Source organism: Canis lupus, chromosome 12 (assembly GCF_011100685.1).
Source record: "Canis lupus familiaris isolate Mischka breed German Shepherd chromosome 12, alternate assembly UU_Cfam_GSD_1.0, whole genome shotgun sequence".
NCBI lineage: Eukaryota > Metazoa > Chordata > Mammalia > Carnivora > Canidae > Canis > Canis lupus.
The window spans coordinates 1,505,733-1,527,811 of NC_049233.1; the positions used below are offsets into that span (position 1 = coordinate 1,505,733).

The 22,079-nt window shown below is 46.1% G+C and overlaps 1 protein-coding gene across 3 annotated transcripts in view; it reads left to right on the top strand.

The window, feature by feature from the left end:
* C2 (complement C2) overlaps nucleotides 1-22,079 on the top strand; it is a 41,291-nt gene that overhangs the window by 14,018 nt on the left and 5,194 nt on the right. Inside the window, exons 3-10 of one of the 3 annotated variants that reach the window (XM_038553583.1) lie at nucleotides 14,040-14,159; nucleotides 15,956-16,162; nucleotides 16,701-16,886; nucleotides 19,141-19,314; nucleotides 19,400-19,498; nucleotides 19,702-19,835; nucleotides 20,936-21,074; nucleotides 21,914-22,054. In XM_038553583.1, coding sequence (XP_038409511.1) covers nucleotides 14,040-14,159; nucleotides 15,956-16,162; nucleotides 16,701-16,886; nucleotides 19,141-19,314; nucleotides 19,400-19,498; nucleotides 19,702-19,835; nucleotides 20,936-21,074; nucleotides 21,914-22,054 — 1,200 coding nt within the window. Of the gene's footprint in view, nucleotides 1-14,039; nucleotides 14,160-15,667; nucleotides 15,813-15,955; nucleotides 16,163-16,700; nucleotides 16,887-19,140; nucleotides 19,315-19,399; nucleotides 19,499-19,701; nucleotides 19,836-20,935; nucleotides 21,075-21,913; nucleotides 22,055-22,079 lie in introns of those variants that run through there. The other 2 variants (XM_038553582.1, XM_038553584.1) reach the window with 2 other exon arrangements.

Consider the following 22,079-nt stretch of genomic DNA (forward strand, 5'->3'; position numbering starts at 1 on the left):
AGAGGGAGAGGGAGAAGCTGGCTCCATGCTGAGCAGGGAACTTGATGCGGTGCTTGATGATGCTGTGCTTGATCCCAGGACCCTGTGATTAGGACCTGAGCTGAAGGCAGATGCTTAACAAACTGAGCCACCCAGGTGCCCCAATCTCTTTGTATTTATGTTTCTGCTTCTCTGGGGAACAATGACTGATACAGACTCCCACCAGACTTGCCTCTTGTGTCTGGTCTAGGATATCTGTCTCCTCCTGAATGTTCTAGAGGTAGTTAAAACACAGTATATCCTGGATAGAGTCTATTCTTTTTCTCCCCAAACCTGTTTCTCCATTTAGGTGCCTCTATCCATTCCATCACCCAAGCTAAAAACTTGGGATTCAATATGGACTTCTCTTGGCTCTTCATCCTTCATATATACTCAGCCACCAAATCCCTTGCCCATCCATTTAATAAATATATGAGTTCCCACAATGTGCCAATGCGGAGCCAGTGCTGTGGCTCAAAGAAGAGTAAGAGACATTTGCTGAGGGTGTGGAGAAACTGAAAGCCTTGTTGATGGGAATACGAAAAGGCACCGAAAACACTATGGTGGTTCCTCAAAAAAAAATTAAAAATAGAATTACTGTATGATTCAGAAACTCCATGTCTGGGCACACATCCAAAAGAACTGAAAGCAGGGTCTCAGAGATATTTGTACAACCATATTCACAGCAACATTATAGGAGCTAACACAGAAAATAACCCAAGTGCCCATCAGCAGATGAGTGGATGAGCAAGATATGGATACACATACAATAGAATATTACTTGGTCTTAAGAAGGATGGAGATTCTGACACATGCTATGGCACAGATGAAACTTATGGACCTTGTGCTAAGGAAAATAAGCCAGACACAAAAGGACAAATACTGTATGATTCCATTTATATGAGATACTTGGAGCACTCCAAATCCTAGAAATAGAAAGCAGAAGGGTGGTGGCCAGGGCTGGGGGTAGGGGGATGTTTAATGGGTACAGGGTTTCAGTTTTATAAGACAGAATGAGTTATGGAGATGGAGAGTGGTCATGGTTGCACAAAATTTTGAATGTGTTTAATATCACTGAACTGTGCACTTGAAAATGGTTAAGATGAGCGGCAGAGGGGTGTCTGGGTGGCCCTCCTGATTAAGCACCTGATTCTTGATTTCAGCTCAGGTGGTGATCTCGTGGAACCTGCTTAAGATTCTCTTTCTGAAAAAAAAAAAAAAAAAAAAAAAAAAGATTCTCTTTCTGACCCACCCCCCAAAGAAAATCGTTACGATGGTAAATTTTATGTGTATTTTACCTCAAAAAAAGTTTTTTTTAAAGAAATAAAAAATAGATTTAATAGTGAACAATCATTTTATTTTTTAAAACGATTTTATTTATTTATCCATGAGAGACACACAGAGAGAGGCAGAGACACAGGCAGAGGGAGAAGCAGGCTCCCTGCAGGGAACCCGATGTGGGACTCAATCCCAGGACCCCAGGATCACACTCTGAGCCAAAGGCAGTTGCTCAACCGCTGAGCCACTCAGGTGCCCCAAACAATCATTTTAATACAGAAAACTGTCCTTTCAAATATAACTCTTGAAGAAAAACCTATTTTTTAAAAGCTAAAAATGCATATCCGCTTATTGGACACATTTTGCTGCTCTTGTTGGTTTCCCAGGAAGCTAAAACCTCTCTAATACTTCACTGCCTTTTAAATTGAATAATAAAATGTTAATTGATTAAAAAAAAAAAAGAAGGAAAGAAAAATACGTTTCCTACACTCAAGATGACTACAGGTAATAAGTAAGCAACCAGAGGATGCTGGGGCAAGTGCTGAGATGTGGGCAGCCCAGGTGTCGGGAGAGCCCAGCGGACAGCACAGAGGGTCTCCGGAGTCTGCCCCTCAACACTTGTCTGGGCTTTCCTTCCCCACTGCTTTGCATCCATGTAGCCCCTGGTCTCTTGCAAGGATTAAAATAGTCTCCTAACTGGTCTTCCAATTCACCTTCCACACTGTTTCCAATATAATATATTTGAGATGCAGATGAAATCATATCACTCCCCTGCCTACAATGTTGTATACCTAATTGCCTTTTAAACTGCCACCCTGGCTCCTGAGTAGGGCAGACTCCTTCCCCGTCTCATCTTTCTGTGGCCTCCTCTTCCCTCTCCCACCCTAACCCTTTCTAACTTACCTGCAGTTCTCTTACCTTCTTCCAGGGTTCCAGACTCCAAGCCTTTCCCTACACAGATTGCTTTGCCTGGGCTGTCCTCTCTCTTCCTTGTCGGGTGCTTAAATATTCATCTTTTAAAGCTTATTTCCGGTTCCCATATGGAGCCTTTCTGAGCCTCTGAGAGATCTGATACCCTCCTCTCTGTGTGTCTGTGAACTCTAGATGCATCCTTATCTCAGCTTGTATCGGTCAGAGTGGCTAAGCAAATGCTGCAGTAACAAATAGCACCACAATCAGTAGTTCCCCATGCCTGTTTATTACTCACTGATGCTACCTGTCAGTGAGTCAGCACGGTGGTGGTGGGGGCCTCTCTGGTCATCAGAATCACTTGGGGATCCAGGTTAAAGAAGGCTCCACCAAAAGAGGGCACCAGAATATCTCATGTCGCATTGGCAATTAGCACTTCTGCCTAGAAAAAACAACCCATGTGGCTTCTGCTCACATTTCATTGGTGACAGCATGCCATGTGGCTATGCCTAACTTCAAGAGTGCTGAGAAATTCAATACCAAGTGCCTGGAAGAAGGCAAAAAATAGGAAAATTGGAGAACAGCCTCAATGACTACTGTGGCTTGGTGCAGTGCTTACCTGCTTCCATCTCTTCCACTGGACACCAGCGATGCCAAGTCATCACAGGGTCCCTGCCCTTGAGCAGTTTGCGCTCCAGCAATGGGCAGAGACCCATAAACCAATGGATTGTAATTCTCCATGTTCATGTTATAGTCTGGGTTTGGCTGGCATGTTGGTTGGGGAAAACCCATGAAAGAAGAGCAATGGGTCATGGGAGAGGCAAGTATGACAGCGACAGTCTTAATTTGCGTGTCCCTGAAAGCAGAGTCTGAGATGTGGGTTTAGGCAGTTAATTTAAATGATTCTAGAATGCAGAAGTAAGGCAGTGTGATTTTGGGAAGAAGGAAAAGCCAATTTAGGATGATTGGCTATTGTGCTCGATGGGAATGCGACTCCACTGGAATTTTCTGAGGAGGGAAACAGAAGGTCTCCAGAAATTGCCCATTGGAAGGACAGGAGGCAGGAGTATTTAGCCACCAATTTCCGTTCTCTGATGAGTGGCAGGTTGACTCTGGGACATTAGATCCCTGGCCTTTCCCCCTGTGTTTGCCCACTTGTCACTGAGGCTCCGGGAAAGGCCGGGATTTAGCACAAGGTGAGTCTGAGCTCCAAAGAACTGTCCACGCCAGCCACTGCTGAAATCAGAGAGTGGCACAGAGGATACAGGGCACAGGAAATGAATGCCCCAGGGGACCTCATGTTTCCTAAATTACTGCTTTCTGTCACTTGCTGTGCTAGGTGCTAATTTATGGGCCTTTCCCTCATTCAGTACAGCAACCTTCCTGGCGTAGGTTTTATGGTGATTTATAGAAAGATGGTAGCAAGTCACCAGAGCAAGAATAATAGGTGGCTCTGATGGAGTGGCTTTCCTTTCATCTGGTCATTTTTCCAAACGGTCTATCTCAGAAGTGGGATTTTAAAAATACAGTTATGGGATCCCTGGGTGGTGCAGCGGTTTGGCGCCTGCCTTTGGCCCAGGCCGTGATCCTGGAGACCCGGGATCGAATCCCACGTCGGGCTCCCGGTGCATGGAGCCTGCTTCTCCCTCTGCCTGTGTCTCTGCCTCTCTCTCTCTCTCTCTCTGTGTGACTATCATAAATAAATAAAAATTAAAAAAAATAAATAAAAATACAGTTATGATGGGGCTCCAGAGGACTGACTCATGCTAACAACGCTCATGAAAGACTCATGTATAAATGGCTCATTTATTGATTTCCGCGGTAGGTGTAACTTGCAAGATGATTTGGTACTTACGTTCCCCGAGCTTTATCATTTATTCGTTTGATATTTTTATTATTTATTCGTTTGATGTTTTTGACAGCACCTGTTGTGTGTGGCAGGGTCTTTGTGCCTTGTCTAGTCTTTTTATTTGTCTGATCTTACTTAATGGTCAAAGGGGGTTGAAATTTTTTATATTTTAACTTTTTATTTTTTAAACATTTTATATTATTTTTTAAAAAGATCTTATTTATTTATTCATGTGACACACACACACAGAGAGGCAGAGACACAGGCAGAGGGAGAAGCAGGCTCCATGCAGGGAACCCGATGTGGGACTCGATCCCGGGTCTCCAGGTTCACACCCTGGGCTGAAGGCAGCGCTAAACCGCGGAGCCACCTGGGCTGCCCTTTTTAAACATTTTTCTTTTTATTTATTTTTATTTTTTTTTATTTATGATAGTCACACACACAGAGAGAGAGAGAGAGAGAGGCAGAGACATAGGCAGAGGGAGAAGCAGGCTCCATGCACCAGGAGCCCGACGTGGGATTCAATCCCGGGTCTCCAGGATTGCGCCCTGGGCGGAAGGTGGTGGTGCTAAACCGCTGTGCCACCCAGGGATCCCTTTTTAAACATTTTTTAAAAAGACTATTTATTTATTTGGAGAGACAGGGAGCATGAGCAAGGGGAGGGAGAGAGGGCGAGGGAGAAGCAGACTCCCTGCCTGACATGGGCTTGATCCCAGGGCCCTGAGATCATGACTTGAGCTGAAGGCAGACCCTTAACCCACTGAGCCACCCAGGCACCCCTACTTTAACTTTTTATTAAGGAAACTTTCAAACAGACACAAAAATAGGTAGAATACACAGATGACCCAGCTTCAACAATTTTCAACAGTTTGCCAGCCATGCTTCATCAGGCCTCCGCCTCCCACTGGAGAATTTTTTTTTTAAGATTTATTTATTTATTCATGAGAGAGAGAGAGGCAGAGACACAGGCAGAGGGAAAAGCAGGCTCCATGCAGGGAGCCCGACGTGGGACTCAATCCCGTCGAAATCTGCAGAGATCTTATTTATGGCTTAACACATGGTGTATCCTGGAAAATGTCCCACGTGCACTGGAGAAGGATGTGTGTGCTTTTGCTGCCTGGTAGTGTTCTGTACACATCTGTTAGATCTATTTGTCTTATTGTGTTAAGTCCTCTATATCTTCATTTCCTTTTTTGTCTGGTTGTTCTGTTCATCGTTTGTTTGTTTTAAGTGGGCTCCATGCTGGGGATGGAGCCCAATGTAGGTTTCAAACTCAACGACGCTGAGATTAAGATCTGAGCTGAGATCAAGAGTTGGATGTTCCGGACGCCTGGGTGGCTCAGCGGTTGAGTGTCTGCCTTTGGCTCAGGGCATGATTCTGGAGTCCCTGGATCAAGTCTCACATGGGGCTCCCTGCATGGAGCCTGCTTTTCTCTCTGCCTATGTCTCTGCCTCTCTCATTCTGTGTCTCTCATGAATAAATAAAATCTTTAGGAGAAAAAAAAAGAGTTGGATGTTCAACTGATTGAACCACTCAGGCACCCCTGGTTGTCTGTGCATTAAGAATGGGGTATTGCAATGGGTGTTAACCTATATGTTGGCAAACTGAATTTAAATAAAACATTTTAAAAAAGAGAATGGGGGGGGGGATCCCTGGGTGGCGCAGCGGTTTAGCGCCTGCCTTTGGCCCAGGGCACGATCCTGGAGACCCGGGATCGAGTCCCATGTTGGGCTCCCAGTGCATGGAGCCTGCTTCTCCCTCTGCCTGTGTCTCTGCCTCTCTCTCTCTCTCTCTCTCTCTCTGTGTGTGTGACTATCATAAATAAATAAAAATTTTAGAAAAAAAAAAAAAGAGAATGGGGTATTGACATCTCCAAGCATGGTTGTAAGACCTGTCTATTTCTCTCTTCTTCGATTCTGACCCATTTTGCCTCATATATTTTGACGGTCTGTAATTAGATGTGAAAATGTTATAATTGTTATGTATCCTTGCTGCATTGAACCTTGTATTAATATATAATGTCCCTCTTTGTCTCTTGTGAACTTTTAAATTTAAAGTCTATTCTGTCTGACATTGGCATACTTATCCTTTCTTTTGGTTACTGTTTGCATGGAGTATCCATTTTCATCCTTTCACTTTCAATCTATTTGAGGTCTTTGGATCTCAAGTGAGTCTCTTGTAGACAGCATATAGTTAGGTCATGTATGTTTTTGTATCCAGTCTGCCCATCTCTGTATCTTGATTGGAGAGTTTAATCCATATACATTTAAAGTAATTACGGGGGCAGCCCGGGTCACTCGGCTGTTTAGCGCCACCTGCAGTCCAGGGCGTGATCCTGGACACCCGGGATTGAGTCCCGTGTCAGGCTCCCTGCATGGAGCCTGCTTCTTCCTCTCTCTGCCTGTGTCTCTGCCTCTCTCTCTCTTTCTCTGTGACTCTCATGAATAAATAAATAAAATCTTAAAAAAAATAAAGTAATTATGACAAGGAGGGACTTACTCCTGTCGTTTTGCTACTTCTTTTCTATATGCCTTGTAATTTTATTTGTCCTTCATTTCTTTCATTACTGTCTTCTTTTGTGTTTAGTCGATTTTTTTTGGTAGTGAAACATTTTAAATTTCTTTCTCGTTTTTTTTTTTTTTTTTTTTAAATGGGACTCCAGGATCGCGCCCTGGGCCAAAGGCAGGTGCCAAACCGCTGAGCCACCCAGGGATCCCCTCTCTCCATCTGTTTGAATATGTACCACACATACCCAACAAAAGTGTAAAGAGAAATAAAGGGGATTTTGAGAAGAGTAAGTCTCTCTCCTTGCCCCACATCCCATTTTCTAGCCCTCAAAGACAACTCTCTTATCCAAATTTTGTGTGCCTTTCTGGAGAAATTGTATATATATAAGGAGCGTATGTTGCTACGTCTTCTTTCTCCCCATTTTTCTGCATAATTGGCAATAGACCACACACATGGTTTCAAATGTCCATTTAGTTACAAAGTATATATTATATTACGGATAGTATCTTGAGACATTGCACCTCATACATGCATAAGCCTTAAACTTTCAGAGGCTGCATAGCATTCCACTGTCCAAACTATAAGGTACTCTGTGTTACTCCTCTGCTAAATGACTTGGGTTATTTCCAAACATTTGCTCACAATAGTGATGAATGCTGTAGTGAGTATCTTTGTACACCACTCTTCCACACCTGTAAGAGAAAAGAACATTTCGTTCTTATAGTCCTAATTTAATTCTCACAGATAACTTTAAGAGGAGTGTATTTTGCTGTTGGCTCCATGTGTGACAGGTGACAAAACAGGATAAGTAAGGCTGTGAAACAGCTAATAAATTTGCCAAGCCAAACCTGAGATTCTAAGCTGTCTTTAGTCAAAGCCTGAATTTCTTCTGCCACACTACAGCCGGGGCCAGATGTCTGGGCACAAAGGGTTCTACTGGAGCATGACCTTTCATTTGAGTCTGGTAGAAAAGCAAAGCATGAATGTATGTCCCTTCTATACTGGAAAGGTCTCTCCCTGCCCCTTGGCAGTGTTGAGGGTAGGGGCAGGAGACTGCCCTACTTTGAGTTCACCACCTCTCAAAGGTGGGAGGGAGTTAGTAAGAGGAAAGGAGATGAATCATCTTCCCCTACACACAATTCCCAGGCCATGGAGGAAAACATTAGAGAGGCATTTTTTTAATTAAAAAAAAATTTTAAAAAAGATTTTATTTATTCATTCATGAGAGACACACACAGAGAGAGAGGAAGGCAGAGACACAGGCAGAGGGAGAAGCAGGCTCCATGCAGGGAGCCTGATGTGGGACTCGATCCCGGGTCTCCAGGATCAGGCCCTGGACTTAAGGCGGCACTAAACCACTGAGCCATCTGGGCTGCCCTAAAAAAAAATTTTTTTTTAAAGTAAACTCTACACCGAACATGAGGCTCAAACTCACAACCCTGAGATCAGGAGTCACATGTTCTATATTTGAGCTAGCCAGGCACCCCTAAGATGCATTTTGAATGAAAGGGCAGAGGAGGGATGGTTAGGTCACCCCTCCCACCAAAAGTAAGTCCAGACCTGGAGGATGAAGGTGGTGAGAGGGATCCAGGGAGGTATAGCCTGAGGCCATCTTGCCTCTTGCCATTTCCAGGGGACCTCTGAGTACATGAGTCATGGTCACCACCCTCTTACCTGGGCTACACAGGACAGCCTCCCCATAGGTGGCAAGAAATAGGGGAGAGGGAATAATATATGCATCACCGGCCACGTAGTACTGGGAGACTTTGGAGGGATGGGATGGACAGAGGTGAGGTAGGAGCTGTGTGGCGAGCAGACAGACACACTGGTATACCTCAAGCTTGGCCGTTTCCAGGGACTGAGTTTCCATTTGAAGGATTTATGGCCCCATATGGGAGGTCATAGGCAGGCCTTCAGTTTCTTGGGAGGTCCTTACTTTGCTTAATTCTCAGGAATTGTTTACGCAATAGATGGGTGAGAAGAGGAGGTTCCATGTCCTGATCCAGAGTCCAGGCTTGCAAGTTGGCCTCTGGGGTTCAGGGGCCTGGAAGAGCCTTGGGATGGGGGAGAGCTAGGGACTGGGCATAACCCTTTCCTCAGGGTGATTTATATAAAGGTTTCTCAAGGTTATAGTTGGGCAATTAGTTCAACATAAGTACGTTAGTGCATGGTAGGATGGGGGTGGTGTGTACCTAGAGCTCTAACAGCGACCTGTTTCAGAGGAAGTGGGTGAGGTCTAACCTTATGTAAACATATTTTTTTAAAAAGAAGTGGAAGGGAGCACCTGGCTGGCTCAGTCAAAGGAGCATGATCTCAGGGTCATGAGGTCAAGCCCCACATTAGGGGAGAGATTACTTAAATAGATAAAACTTAAAGGAAAAAAAAAGAAGGGGTGCCTGGGTGGCTCAGCGTCTGCATTCAGCTCAAGTTATGATCCCAGGGTCCCAGGATGGAGCTGTGCATCGGGCTCCCTGCTCAGTGGGGAGCCTGCTTCTCCTCTCTCTGCTGCTCCCCCTACTTGTGTTCTCTTTGTCAAATAAATAAATAAAATCTTAAAAAAAAATAAGTGGAAGGACTGAACACCAAAGACACTTCTGTTGCTAATCTAAAGGATGCTGTTTAGTTGGAGTGAGAATAAGACTGGGGAGGGGTTCTCCTGTGGTATAATAACCATAAGCCTTGATCTTACTCATGGAGCTCATTGTTTCAACAGAAACTCCTGGATCCTTTGTCAGGGAGGTTGAGATAAGGACACAAAGAACTAGAACTAGAAGGCAGCACATCCTGTGTGTGCCCTGTAGGAATCTGGAGAACTGAAGAGAACTTCCTGAAGGATGAGGGATTGGAGAAGAATGGAGAAGGTGTCACAGGAAAGGGGACAACAAGAGGCCAGGGTCCAGGGGAAGGAGGGCTCAGGAAGGCCCAGTGCAAGGGGGTGAGTGGGGACCTGGGACTGGAGGGGAACTCAGGAAGCTCAGAAAAGCCTCTTCAGAGAAGATGTAAGAAGATGCACTAATGCATCAGCCTCTGAGTGTGGACTCAGGAGCCCTGCTGCCTGGGTTTGAATCCTGGCTCTGCTACTTAACACCCGTGTGAATCTGAGGCAAGGCATTGAACATTTCTGTGCCTCTGCTTCCCCTATGTATACTGGGGGCAATGACAAAACCTGTGTCATAGGCTTTTTGTGAGGGTTAAGTAAGCCCTTACATATAAAGGGTTTAGAATAGTGTCTGTCATATAACAGTTCCTGTTCATAAGAAGTCTTCTTCCAGAAGCAGCCTGTGAGACAAGGATTCAAAGGCAAATAGTGCATTTGAGAGGTGGTGCCAGGAAACATGGGTATGGACTGGGAAAGTGGGATGGGGAAGGAAGGTAGTCCATAAAAGGTGTGTCATCAAGCAAATTCACCACTGTGGATGAGTGGAGATTAGCTCCACTGAGGACCCTGGAGAACCCTGGGGTGCAGAACGTCAGAGTTGTCCCGTGGTGGAGAGTGAATAAGCTGGGATATTTATATGCCCACTCCTCGCAGTCACAGATTGAAGCCTGCTTTCGGCGGGGGGGAGGGGCTTAATTCTCTGGCATTCCCAGGTTTCTGTGCGTAGGTGGAGCAGGACACTAGAGAAACCTTCAGAAAAAGAGATAGAGACATTGCTATTGGAAGTCGATGGCCCTCTCCAGGGGCCATCCCAAAGGATGTGAGTGATGCAAGAACAGATTTCCTACAAACATAAAGAAGTGCGTTGAGTAATATTGAATCCATAACTAAAATCACACAGTACGAACCAGTTAGTTTCCAAAACCAGGGGATGATCTGAAAATGGGAATCGGCCCTGCAGTTGCCAAGGGAGGTTGAGGGTGGCAGATTCTAAGACGTTAGTTAGATCCATGCTAAGTGCTCAGATTGGACAAGGAATAGACTGTGGCTGAAAGGAGACCATACTACAATGGCCCTGCCTGTCTCACAGGCCGATCATTTTTCGTATGATTTTTTAAAAAGATTTTATTTATTTATTTGAGAGAGAGAGCATGAGTGGGATAGGGGAAGGGGCAGAGGGTGAGGGAGAAGCAGACTCCCCTCTGAGTAGGGAGCCTCATGCAGGACCCATCCCAGGACCCTGAGATCATGACCTCAGCTTGAAAGAGCAGATGCCTAACTGATTGAGCCACCCAAGGGCTCCTCATATGAAATTTTCAAGGAACTGACTTTCCCATGAGAATAGTAAGGCCTCCTGAGAGGCCATCATGTCATCACTTCTTTTTTTTAACGTGTGACTAGGGGACGAGTTGCAAAGTATGGTGTGTTGCTTTTTTCTCTTTAGAATTGATCCCCTGGGAGTATGTATTAGAAGCTTTGAATTGTTGAGAAGAAATTGGGCAAGAGGAAAGACACTGGCAGGAGTGGAGGGGCTGTCCTTTTAAGCATTATTTACCTCCTTCCTTCCATCTGGAGTGAAAACGTTGCACCAGGCTTTATAATGATGCTAAAAATAGACTAGCCAAGGTCACCTTCACCCAATGGGAGTCTACTAAAAATCAACTTAGGAGCCTAAAGAGGGGAATAAAGATCTGGTGTCTTCAGGCCCAGAGCCTCTCAGGTCATGGTCCTTCCACTCTGGACTGGGCCTGATGGAGACTTGGAACAGTTACCCAACTCCAGTGACCCATGTCTTTGTTCACCTTGATTTGCCATTATGCAATGTAGCATTTCCGTGTGCAGCTGATCTCCTCTCTTTTGTGCATTTTTGTCTCCCAAAACTTTCTAATATGATATTAGAGTTCTAGCTGTGTATGCGGTAGGCAAACTAGAGACCACATTTCCCAGCCTGTCATATAACAAAGTCTTTGCCAACAGAATATGAGCAAAAGAGGGACTGGAATGCAGACTTGATGGAGACTTCTTTCGACCATGCAGACTAGGGTGATTCTCAATGGCACGGCAGATGGAAGGAGCCTGGGGTCCTCAGTGATGCTGATGAGCAACTGTGCCCGGCCAGCCAGGGCCACCTTTGCCATATTAGCCCTGCCTGCTCATGCTGAGGGTCCTATTTGTGAGAGATGCAAACTTCTGCCTTATTTAATTCACTGCATTTGTGATTGTCTTTATCACAGCAACTTACATTAGACCCTGATGAGTATATGTCTGTGGGTGTTGCCTTCGGCTTTCATACTGATTTCTGGCTAACTAAATGTATTAGTTAGATACATGTTTGGCTGCTAAAACTCGGGCTAAAATAACAGTGGCTTAAATGGGCTGAGCTTAAACCATCCAGGGCAGTTATGATAGCCCTGCAGGATTAGGGAGCGGGGCTTCTTTAATTTTGTTTGTCATCATCAACATGTGACTTCCATCTTGTGGTCTAGGGTGACTATTTTGTCTTCCACCAGTGTATCTGCACTCCAGCCAGTGGGAAGGGGAGAAGAAAAATTGAGGAGTACACCCCTTTAAGAGCATACCCCATGGGCCCAGTGGAAAACTTGGAAGTTTTATTTATTTTCATTATTTTTTAAAGAGTTTATTTATTTTATTCATGAGAAACACACAGAGAGAGGTAGAGACATAGGCAGAGGGAGAAGCAGGCTCCCTTGGGGGAACCTGATGTAGGACTCAATCCCAGGACCCCGGGATCATGACCTGAGCCAAAGGCAGATGTTCAACCAGTAAGCCACCCAGGCATCTCAACTTGGAAGTTTTAATACTTAAGGAAGAAGGGGGAATGGATTCTGACAGACTGCTAAGTTTTCTAACTCGACAAGTGCTGGGAGAAACTCACAAAAGAAAGTCACCCCCTCTTTTAAAGATGGCTTTTACATATGTACTGGGCGTATATATGAATGTACTGGGCTGCCATAACAAAACACCTGCACTGGGTGGCTTAAACAACAGAAATGTGTTATCTTACAGTTCTGGGGGCTGGATGTCTGAGATCAGGGTGCCAGCATGGTTGGTTTCTGGGGAGGACTTTCTTCCTGGCTTACAGATACCATCCTCACCTGGGCTTTCCTCTATGATGCACAGGGATGGGGATAGGAGGGAGGTGTGTTGGGGAGGGAGAGAGACAGAGAGAGAGAGAGTGTGTGTGTGTGCACAGGCAAGCGTGTTCTGCTGTCTTTTATGGACACTTATCCTATTGGATCAACGCCCCACTCTTATGACCTCATTTAACCTTAATTACCTCTTAATATGCCCTATCATCTTCAAATACAGTCACATTGGGGGTTAGGGCTTCGGTATGTGAATTTTGGGGTGATACAATTTAGTTTGTAGCAGTGATCTAAAGAAGGGCTTTAAAACTCAGTGGTTTAAGTATTTAGCCAGGCAAAGATTCATTATGTTCTGATGACAACTCCCAAATCTTGGTTGCCATAGGTGTTTTTCAAAATATGGGCAGAAATCTCTCCTATTCTAGTGTGGATGCCTCTTTGCAGTATGACTTTGCCAGTCTTCCCATCGTGAGGTTGGGTTTCCCCCACCCTTAAGTCTGGGCGGCCCTTTGATTTGCTGTCACCAATAGAACATGATGGAAGTGATGTTATGTGATTTCTGAAGATAGGGCTCAAGAGACCATGCAGCTTTGCTTTGGATCTCTTAGAATGCTTTCCTGAGGCTGCTTATGCAAGGCTAGGGATGAAAGACCATGGGACAGAGAACTCCCGGTGTCTGACTTCTCCTGCTGAACTCAGCCCTCAGTTGAGTGCAGCTGCCTGAGTGAGCCCAGGCAAGAGCAGCAGAAGAACCACCAGGCTAATGCATGAGAAGGAATAAATCATTTTTTAAATCCTCTATATTTTGGGTGGCATTTACTTTTTTCCAACAGCAGTGGTGATGTAATAGATTAAAACAAAGATTTCTGGTTCTTTTTTCCTCGCTCATATTACATACATATCCTGTGAGGATCAGCAGAGGTTCTGCTTTTGGTGTCTCTCAGGAATGTAAGACGATGGAGCAGCCAGCATCTCGAATGTTGCCATACTGGGGGAAGAGCATGGTGAGGACTGCATTGGCTCATGAAGCTTCCATCTGGAAACAGTACACGTCACTTACATTTCATTGGCCAGTGCAAGTAGATAAGGAAGCTCAATCTTACTATGTGACCAAAGGGAGACAAAGCCAGAATATTTGTGAACATCCTTAATATCCACCACCCTTAAGATAGTTTCTCTCTGGTAACAATCTGAGTAGGTAGACAGGGCTGATATGGCATCAACAGTGTCAGGGATCCAGGCTCCTCTGTCTGCTTGCTCTGTCATCCTCAGGATGTTGCTTTTGAATTACCATCAGATTTCTATTTTAGCCCATGGAAAGGGGAGGACACATTTAATTTTGGAATACATGTAACTTGGAAGTTACATGTATCAGTTCTACTCAATTCCTGTTGGCCAGAACCAAGTCACCCATTATTTAGCTGCAAGGGTAGCTGGGAAATGTAGTCTTTAGCTGGGTGACTGTGTGTCTCACTAAACATCTTTCTGTAGGAGGGAGAGAGCACAGATACTATGTGCCGGGAAGGCACCAGCAACTCTGCCACACAGCACCTCTGGGACCCCCAACACCAAGGGTGTCATGGTCTTCCTGCATTGTCAGTTTCATCCAAGGTGGGCACACTTTGCATATGTGTTATTAAGAAGTTATTCATAATTTGAAAGAGTTTTCACAAACTTAAATGATCACAAATCAAAACCGAAATGCAATACCACTTCACACTGCTCAGAATGATTAAGATAACAAGCCAGGAAACAACAGATGTTGGTGAGGTTGCAGAGAAAGGGGAGCCCTCATACACGATTAGTGGGAATGCAAGCTGGTGCAGCCACTCTGGAACACAGTATGGAGGTTCCTTGAAAAGTTGAAAATAGAGCTACCCTATGACCCAGCAATTGCAGCACTGGGGATTTATCCCAAAGATAGAAATGTAGTGATCTGAAGGGTCACCTGTACCCCAATGTTTATAGCAGCAATGTCCACAGTAGCCAAATTATGGAAAGAGCCCAGATGTCCATTGACCAATGAATGGATAAAGATGTGGTTTAAATATACAATGGAATATTACTCAGCCATCAAAAATGAATTCTTGCTATTTGCAATGATGTAGATGGAACTGAGGGTATTATGCTAAGTAAGATAAGTCAATCAGAGAAAGACAATTATCATGATTTCGCTTATATGTGGAATTTAAGAAACAAAACAGAGGAGCATAGGGGAAGGGAGGGAAAAATAAAACAAGATGAAATCAGAGAGGGAGACAAACCATAAAAGGCTCTTAATCATAGGAAATAAACTGAGGGTTGCTGGAGGGATGGTGGTGGGGGCATAGGGTAACTGGGTGATAGGCATTAAGAAGGGCACTTGATGAGCACTGGGTGTTATATAAGACTGATCAATCATTGAACTGTACCTCTGAAACTAATAATACAGTATATGTCAATTAATTGAATTAAAATTAAAAAAAGAAGGAAAAAATTAAAAAAAAAAAAGGCACATCCAAAATCCAAAAATACTTTTGTTCCTTTGGGTAAACCAATCCCAGACTTATTTATTTTATGGGCTGGGAATTTTTCTACCGGACTTTCCACAAAAGTGTTTTAAACATTTTCCAGACTCCAAAACTAAGTGTTGATTTCGTTTTTGTCTTTAGATTCTTTCTGGGGAAGGGTTGCAAGGAATAAAAAGATTGTGATTCTTCCTATTTAGCAAGAATTCCTAAGAAAATTAGCCCCAATCTCTTGCAGGTTTATGTTCAAGAAGACAATACTATCCCAGGATCTCAGGAAATAAAGTTCACTTGGCAACACCTAAGAGAAAACTGAAACTTTACTTAAATAAATGATTTTGCAATATCTTGGATGGTTTTGGGTTTGTGTGCTTTAGACTATACATGCAAGAGCATGTGTGTGTGTGTGTGTGTGTGTGTGTGTGTGTGTAGGGGGGTAGAGACTGAGAGCAGTATGGAAAGCCTATGGTACAGAGCAACTGACTAGGATATGTGGGGTTAGAGAACTGGACAAGGGCTTCATCCTCTCAGCTCAGCCTCCAGTCCCTGATTATTTTTTTCCTGCCAAGAGCACATCCCCCCTGCGGCTCCCTAGTTTTTCTTCTCTGGCAGCAAATGAAGCAGCTGCTGAGTCAGCTCTGGGTTTCGGGAAGTCAGATGACCTTTTCCCTCTGCCGGCTTTCTGCCTCTCTCTGCCCCAAGGTGGATACCATGGACCCACTGATGGCTCTCCTTTGCCTGTTGCCCTTATACCCAGGTAGGAGCAGGGGAGAGGGATGCTGGAGTCCTGTGGAAAAGGCCTGTACTGCCCACCTTGGGTTCCCTCTTGTAAATGCCAATTTCTCTGGCTTTTCTGTTCTCATCTTTTCTCCACTACTGTGTTGTGTGTCATGCTCACAGGCTTGGCTGCAGCCGCTCCCTCCTGCCCTCAGAACGTGAATATCTCCGGTGGCACTTTTACCCTCAGCCATGGCTGGGCCCCTGGGAGTGTCCTCACCTACTCCTGTCCCCTGGGCCGCTACCCATCCCCAGCATCACGGCTGTGCAAGAGCAATGGACAGTGGCAGACCCTGAGATCCACCCAGCTCACAAAGGCGGTCTGCAAACGTGAGGCTCTCTGTGGGCTTTGCTCAGGGTGGGGCTGAACCTGACTACATGGTGTGCCAGGGGTGGCCAAGCTGTTTTTCCATAGGGCTTTTCAAAATAATGAGAAAATGTCCATTGTCCATAGCAAGGCATTAGAGAAAGGCCTTAATGGAAATTTAAAAAAATACACCGGGTGATATTTTTTTTAACATTTAACAATTGACTACAGAATACTGACCATTCAGAATGGGTGCTGGAGTCTCCCGATGCCAAATGTTACCCTTTAGTGTCCATTCAGGGGGTATTTGAGGAACTCAGGGGAGAGGTTGAGGTGTCCATGGCCCTCAGGGTGCTGAGAGATGTGGTTATTTATCAGTCTGATAGGTTGAACAGTGTGAAATTGCCAATATTCGACCAATTGCCACAAGCAGTGATTGCCACAAGCAGCAACCCAATATTTTGACAATCAGTTGGTGACTCCCGTGCATCCACGCCAAACCTTACCATCCCAGGTGTTTTCCATCCATCCGTGTAGTCTCATCCCCTTCTCTCCCTCCAGATGTTCGCTGTCCAGCTCCTGTTTCCTTTGAGAATGGTATGTTCACCCCGAGGCTGGGGTCCCACCCTGTGGGCAGCAACCTGAGCTTCCAGTGTGAGGATGGCTTCACCTTGCGGGGCTCGGCTGTGCGGCAGTGTCGCCCTAATGGCATGTGGGATGGGGAGACGGCCGTGTGTGACAATGGTGGTGAGTGCCCTGCCCTCATAGCTGCAGGGGCGGGGGTCACCCGGGAACCTTGGACTCAGATGTGTGCTCATGGGGCCTGTGTGGGGACAGGGACCTGGTGTTCTGATGCCAAAATAATATTCCTGGATTTTGGTTAGTTGAGGTCTACAGGTCCCACATCACCAACCTACAGGAGCTGGCCGAGGCAGTTGCTGCTAAGTTTCAGATCCAACGTAAGGCCTCCACACAGTCTGTCTAGCTTTTCCCAATGCCTCAAAGCAAGATTGGTATTCAGGCCCAATGGGCTATTGTACTGACAACGTCCTGAGAGAGCTCCTAGTGCTGTGCTGAATTCAGTGCCTTGCCTCTGGAGCCAGTTCGGGTCCAACCTGGGTCGGACTTGGATAGCTTTTGGGCAGGCTCTTTAAGCTCTCTATGCCTCGATTTTCACATCTCAAATAGGGATGGTAAGACTGGCCACGATATTAGGGCTTCTCTGTGGATTAAATGAGTTGACATTAATAAGCACCTAGAGGGGGGATCCCTGGGTGGCGCAACAGTTTGGTGCCTGCCTTAGGCCCAGGCCGCGATCCTGGAGACCCGGGATTGAATCCCACGTCGGGCTCCTGGTGCATGGAGCCTGCTTCTCCCTCTGCCTATGTCTCTGCCTCTCTCTCTCTGTGACTATCATAAATAAATAAAAATTAAAAAAAAAAGCACCTAGAGGAGTCCCTGGAGTTTAGTAAATGACACATATGCTGTTGTCATAGTTATTACTGCTCCTGTCAATGGTAAGGAGCTCTGCTTGATAGGACATGGGTTTCTAGGATTCTCTGGGTTTGGGGAGCTTCCGGAATGATAGTTCTAAGCACAGAAGACAGAAGACACAGAGTCCATGAGATGGTAGGACCATCCCATCACCCAGTGGCCCAGCCATTGGGTCCCTATGCATATTCATGACTGTTTGACGAATAGCTGGCTTCCTTTACTCAGCATTCTTTTTTTTTTTAATTTTAAAGATTTTATTTTATTCATGAGAGACAAGACACACAGATAGAGAGAGAGAGAGAGAGAGGCAGAGACACAGGCACAGGGAAAAGCAGGCTCCATGCAGGGAGTCCGACGTGGGACTCGATCCTGGGACTCCAGGATCACTCCCTGGGCTGAAGGCAGGCGCTAAACCACTGAGCCACCCAGGCGTCCCATTTACTCAGCATTCTGCCTGTGAGATTTATCTGCGTGGTCCCGTGTAGGAGCAGTTTGTTGTTTAATTTTTTAAAAGATTTATTTATTTATTTTAAAAAGAGAGAGGAGTGGGGAGGGGCAGAGAGAATCAGAGGCAGACTCAGCTCTCTGTGCTGGGCACGGAGCCCGATGTAGGACTTGGTCCCACCACCTGAGATCACCACATGAGCTGAAACCAAGAGTCGGACACTCAACCAACTACGTCACCCAGATGCTCCTGTTATTTTTTATTACTGTGTAGTTTTATTATACAAATAGGTTACAATTTATGTGTTCTCCTCTTGATGGGCACTTGGGTTCTTTCCAGTTTGAGGCTATTATGAGTAAAGCCCTATGAACATTCTTTTATGTAACTTGTTGGTGCACGTATGAATTTGCTTCTCTTGAGCATGTTGTCTTGGAAGGGAATTATTGGGTCACAGGTTGGCATACATATTTTATTTTATTTTATTATTTCATTTATTTTTTTAGAGAGTGAGAGCATGAGGGGGAGGGGCAGAGGAAGAGGAAGAGAGAGAGAATCTTTTTTTAAAAATATATTTCATTTATTTATTCATGAGACACAGAAAGAGAGAGGCAGAGACACAGGCAGAGGGAGAAGCAGGCTCCGTGCAAGGAGCCTGATGTGGGACTCGATCCTGAATCCTAGGATCACACTTGAGCCGAAGGCAGACGCTCAACCGCTGAGCCCCCCAGGCATCCCAGTGTTTCAGCGTTCTGGCTGCTCACATCCTCTCTGACACTTGGAATGAGCCATATTTTCAGTTTTAGCCATCCTGGTGGGTGTGTAGTGATGCCTCCTGTGGTTTATGAAGTGCAAATATTATTTGTGGCGGCAGAGGGCTCCTGGGTCAGCACCTTCCGTGGGCTCTGGGATGGGCTTTCCTTGGGAAGCACGGTGGTGGTGTCTCCCAAGGGGGAGGCCAGATGGCCCGCAGAGGCTCCACGGGCCTGGGGAGGAGGAAGAGCTAGAGGGACAGGGTGGGTAAGGGTGTCCCGCTCACTGCCATCTTTGTGTGTTCACTCCCAGCTGGCCACTGCCCCAACCCGGGCATCCCGGTGGGTGCCGTGCGGATGGGGTCCCGCTTCGGCCTTGGGGATAAAGTCAGCTACCGCTGCTCCTCAAATCTGGTGTTGACGGGGTCTGCGGAGCGGGAGTGTCAGAGCGATGGGGTCTGGAGTGGGACGGAGCCCATATGCCGCCGTGAGTAGCCAGCCGCCTTGACCCTCCAGGGACTCCCGGGCACCCCACCCCTGACCCTGGCCGACCCCAGTGTCTATTCCCACAGAGACCTACTCTTATGACTTTCCTGAGGATGTGGCTCCCGCCCTGGGTGCTTCGTTGTCTCACCTGCTTGGAGCTACCAACCCCACCCAGAAGAAAAGAGGTAAATGCTTGAAGTAGGGGCAGCAGGGTGCTGGGCCTGGGACGGGGAGGAGCAGACTCTGCAGAGGATGCTGGGGCTTTGGCAAGGCTCAGTGGGGCTGAACTGCTCGGAGGGGGGCAGGGAGGCCTACCCCTGGCAAGAGGGAAGGAGTATGGGGAAGGCAAGAGGAAGATGTGAATTTGCCCCTTCTACGTTTCTCCCAGAGAACCTGGGCCGTAAAATCCAAATCCAGCGTTCTGGTCACCTGAACCTCTACCTGCTCCTGGATGCCTCTCAGAGTGTGAAGGAAGAAGACTTTCACGTCTTCAAGGAGAGCGCCATTCTCATGGTGGACAGGGTCAGGGAATAGGGGCCTGTGCACAGGAGGCCCTTCCTACTCTCGCTGTCTCTCTCTGGTTCCTTCCCTTCCTCAGAACTGCACTCACAGCCCACCTCCTCCAAAAAGTCCTCCCAGATTAAGTGCATGCCATGCAGGAATCATGGATTCCATTTATAAGATCCCATTTTTCATCCCACAAACAGTCCTGGGGCACCTTGTATGTGTCAGGCACCATGCTGGGTGCTGGGTGCTGGGTGCTGGGTGCTGGGGCACACCAAAGATGAACAGGCTGAGGTCCTGTTTCCCAGGCACCCATCATCTAGAGCGGTGGTCTCCACAGGAGAATATACAAAATGATCCACTAGGGTGTGACAGATTACTACTGGCATCCTTGTTGAATAGTTTTAAGTTAAATTAAATCAACAAATTAATATTTAATACTTTCCATTAAAAATTCTAATTTTTTGTGTTTAAAAGGTGTATAATACATTTGAATAGCGATGCACCTTATAAATAGGAGTTTAGTTTTATAAATACATATACCTCCATGTGTTTTTACTAATGACATGCATGAACAGGAGAGTTTGGAAGTCACTAGTTTAGATTCCTTGCCAGCGCTTTGCTCAGTAATTACACTTTTCACAATAGTTTATGTAGATATATGTGTTTTTCTTCTCAGTTACATTTTAAAGAAGGCAACTTTTAGGCTCCTTGAAGTCTCTCCTAAGACTAACAGTAACCACTAAGCCGTGAGGCTGCACAACACGCCAGCTAGAGATGTGCCTCAGATTCGCGTGGACAGGTTCAAATTTGACCTCCGCCTCGCACAACAGGCCTCAGTGTCCTCATCTATAAAACAGGGGCCATCTCGCCCCCTCACAGAATTGATGTGGGCATACAATGGGAGCGAGTGAGCCTATCAAACAGAGTGCCTGGCTAACAAACGTCGGTTTCCTGGCTCCCTGCGAGCAGCAGTCTCTTAGTGACTACTGGTGGCCCTGACCTCTGTAAGTCTTGGCCCAGGCTCTCTGCCTCCTCTGGGACCCTTGGTTTGCTCTCTTATTCTCTCTCCTTCGGTTTCAGGGCCTCTAATGCTGCCTCTCACTTGCCCTTCTCAGATCTTCAGCTTTGAGATCAATGTTAGTGTCGCCATCATCACCTTTGCATCCAAGCCCAAAATCATCATGTCTGTTCTGAATGACAACTCCCGGGATGCGACTGAAGTGATCAACAGCCTGAACAAGGTCAACTATAAAGGTATGGGTGTCATCAAATGAAGGCGATGAGGCAGGGGTCAAGGGACAATGAGCTCCCTGTGCCCGCACAGATTTTGGACAAGTTAGAGAGAGACAGTGAGTCCTTTGGTGGCATTCTAGTCCCAAGACTCTGGAACTCATGTTCCTCTGGGGGAGGTGGCTTCCAGTTCAGGTTCATGTCAGGGGAATCCCAGCTCCCACCAGCTCATGGCTTACTCTAAAATGCTACCCACCCAAATGCATTGTGCTGGTCTTTGGTTCTCTCCTGATGCCAGAACCATGTGGCTTTCTTGGCTCAACACCGTAGTCTCTCCATGCCATTGTCAAGGTGCCTGGGTGACAGCTAGCAGGTGGCTGTAACAATTTCTTTGGGAACCCCATCTTTGAATCTTGAGGCTTTAGAGTGGCCTTCAGTGGGCATTACTTCTTCTTTTTGTTTAAAGGGTATATTTGTTAATTAGAGAGAGAGACAGAGGGAGGGGGCGGAGGAACAGAGGGAGAGGGAAAGAGAGAATCCCAAGCAGACTACTTGCTGAGCATGCAGCCCAATGCAGGGCTCTATCCCATGAACCTGAGATCATGACCTGAGCTGAAACCAAGAGTCAGATGCTCAACCACCTTAGCCACCCAGGCAACGCTGCAGTGAACATTTCTAAAGGAAAAGACTTTTAATGTTTGAACAGGCAATGATGCCAAATCTCTATCTGGATAGAGAAGGTCTGGATTTATCAAGCCAGTTGATAAATGTATTTCCAATGGTTGGGAGAATAGGGTAATTCCTTTCTCCTAGGTGGTAGGTGGGGGCATTTCTAGAGAATCCTTCCTCTTCACATATTCCAGACCATGAAAATGGAACCGGGACAAACACCTATGCAGCTTTAAATAGTGTCCATATCATGATGAATAACCAGATGGATCGCCTCGGAATGAAGACGGCGGCCTGGCAGGAAATCCGACACGCCATCATCCTTCTGACAGATGGTGGGTATCGTTGCCTCTGCAAGTG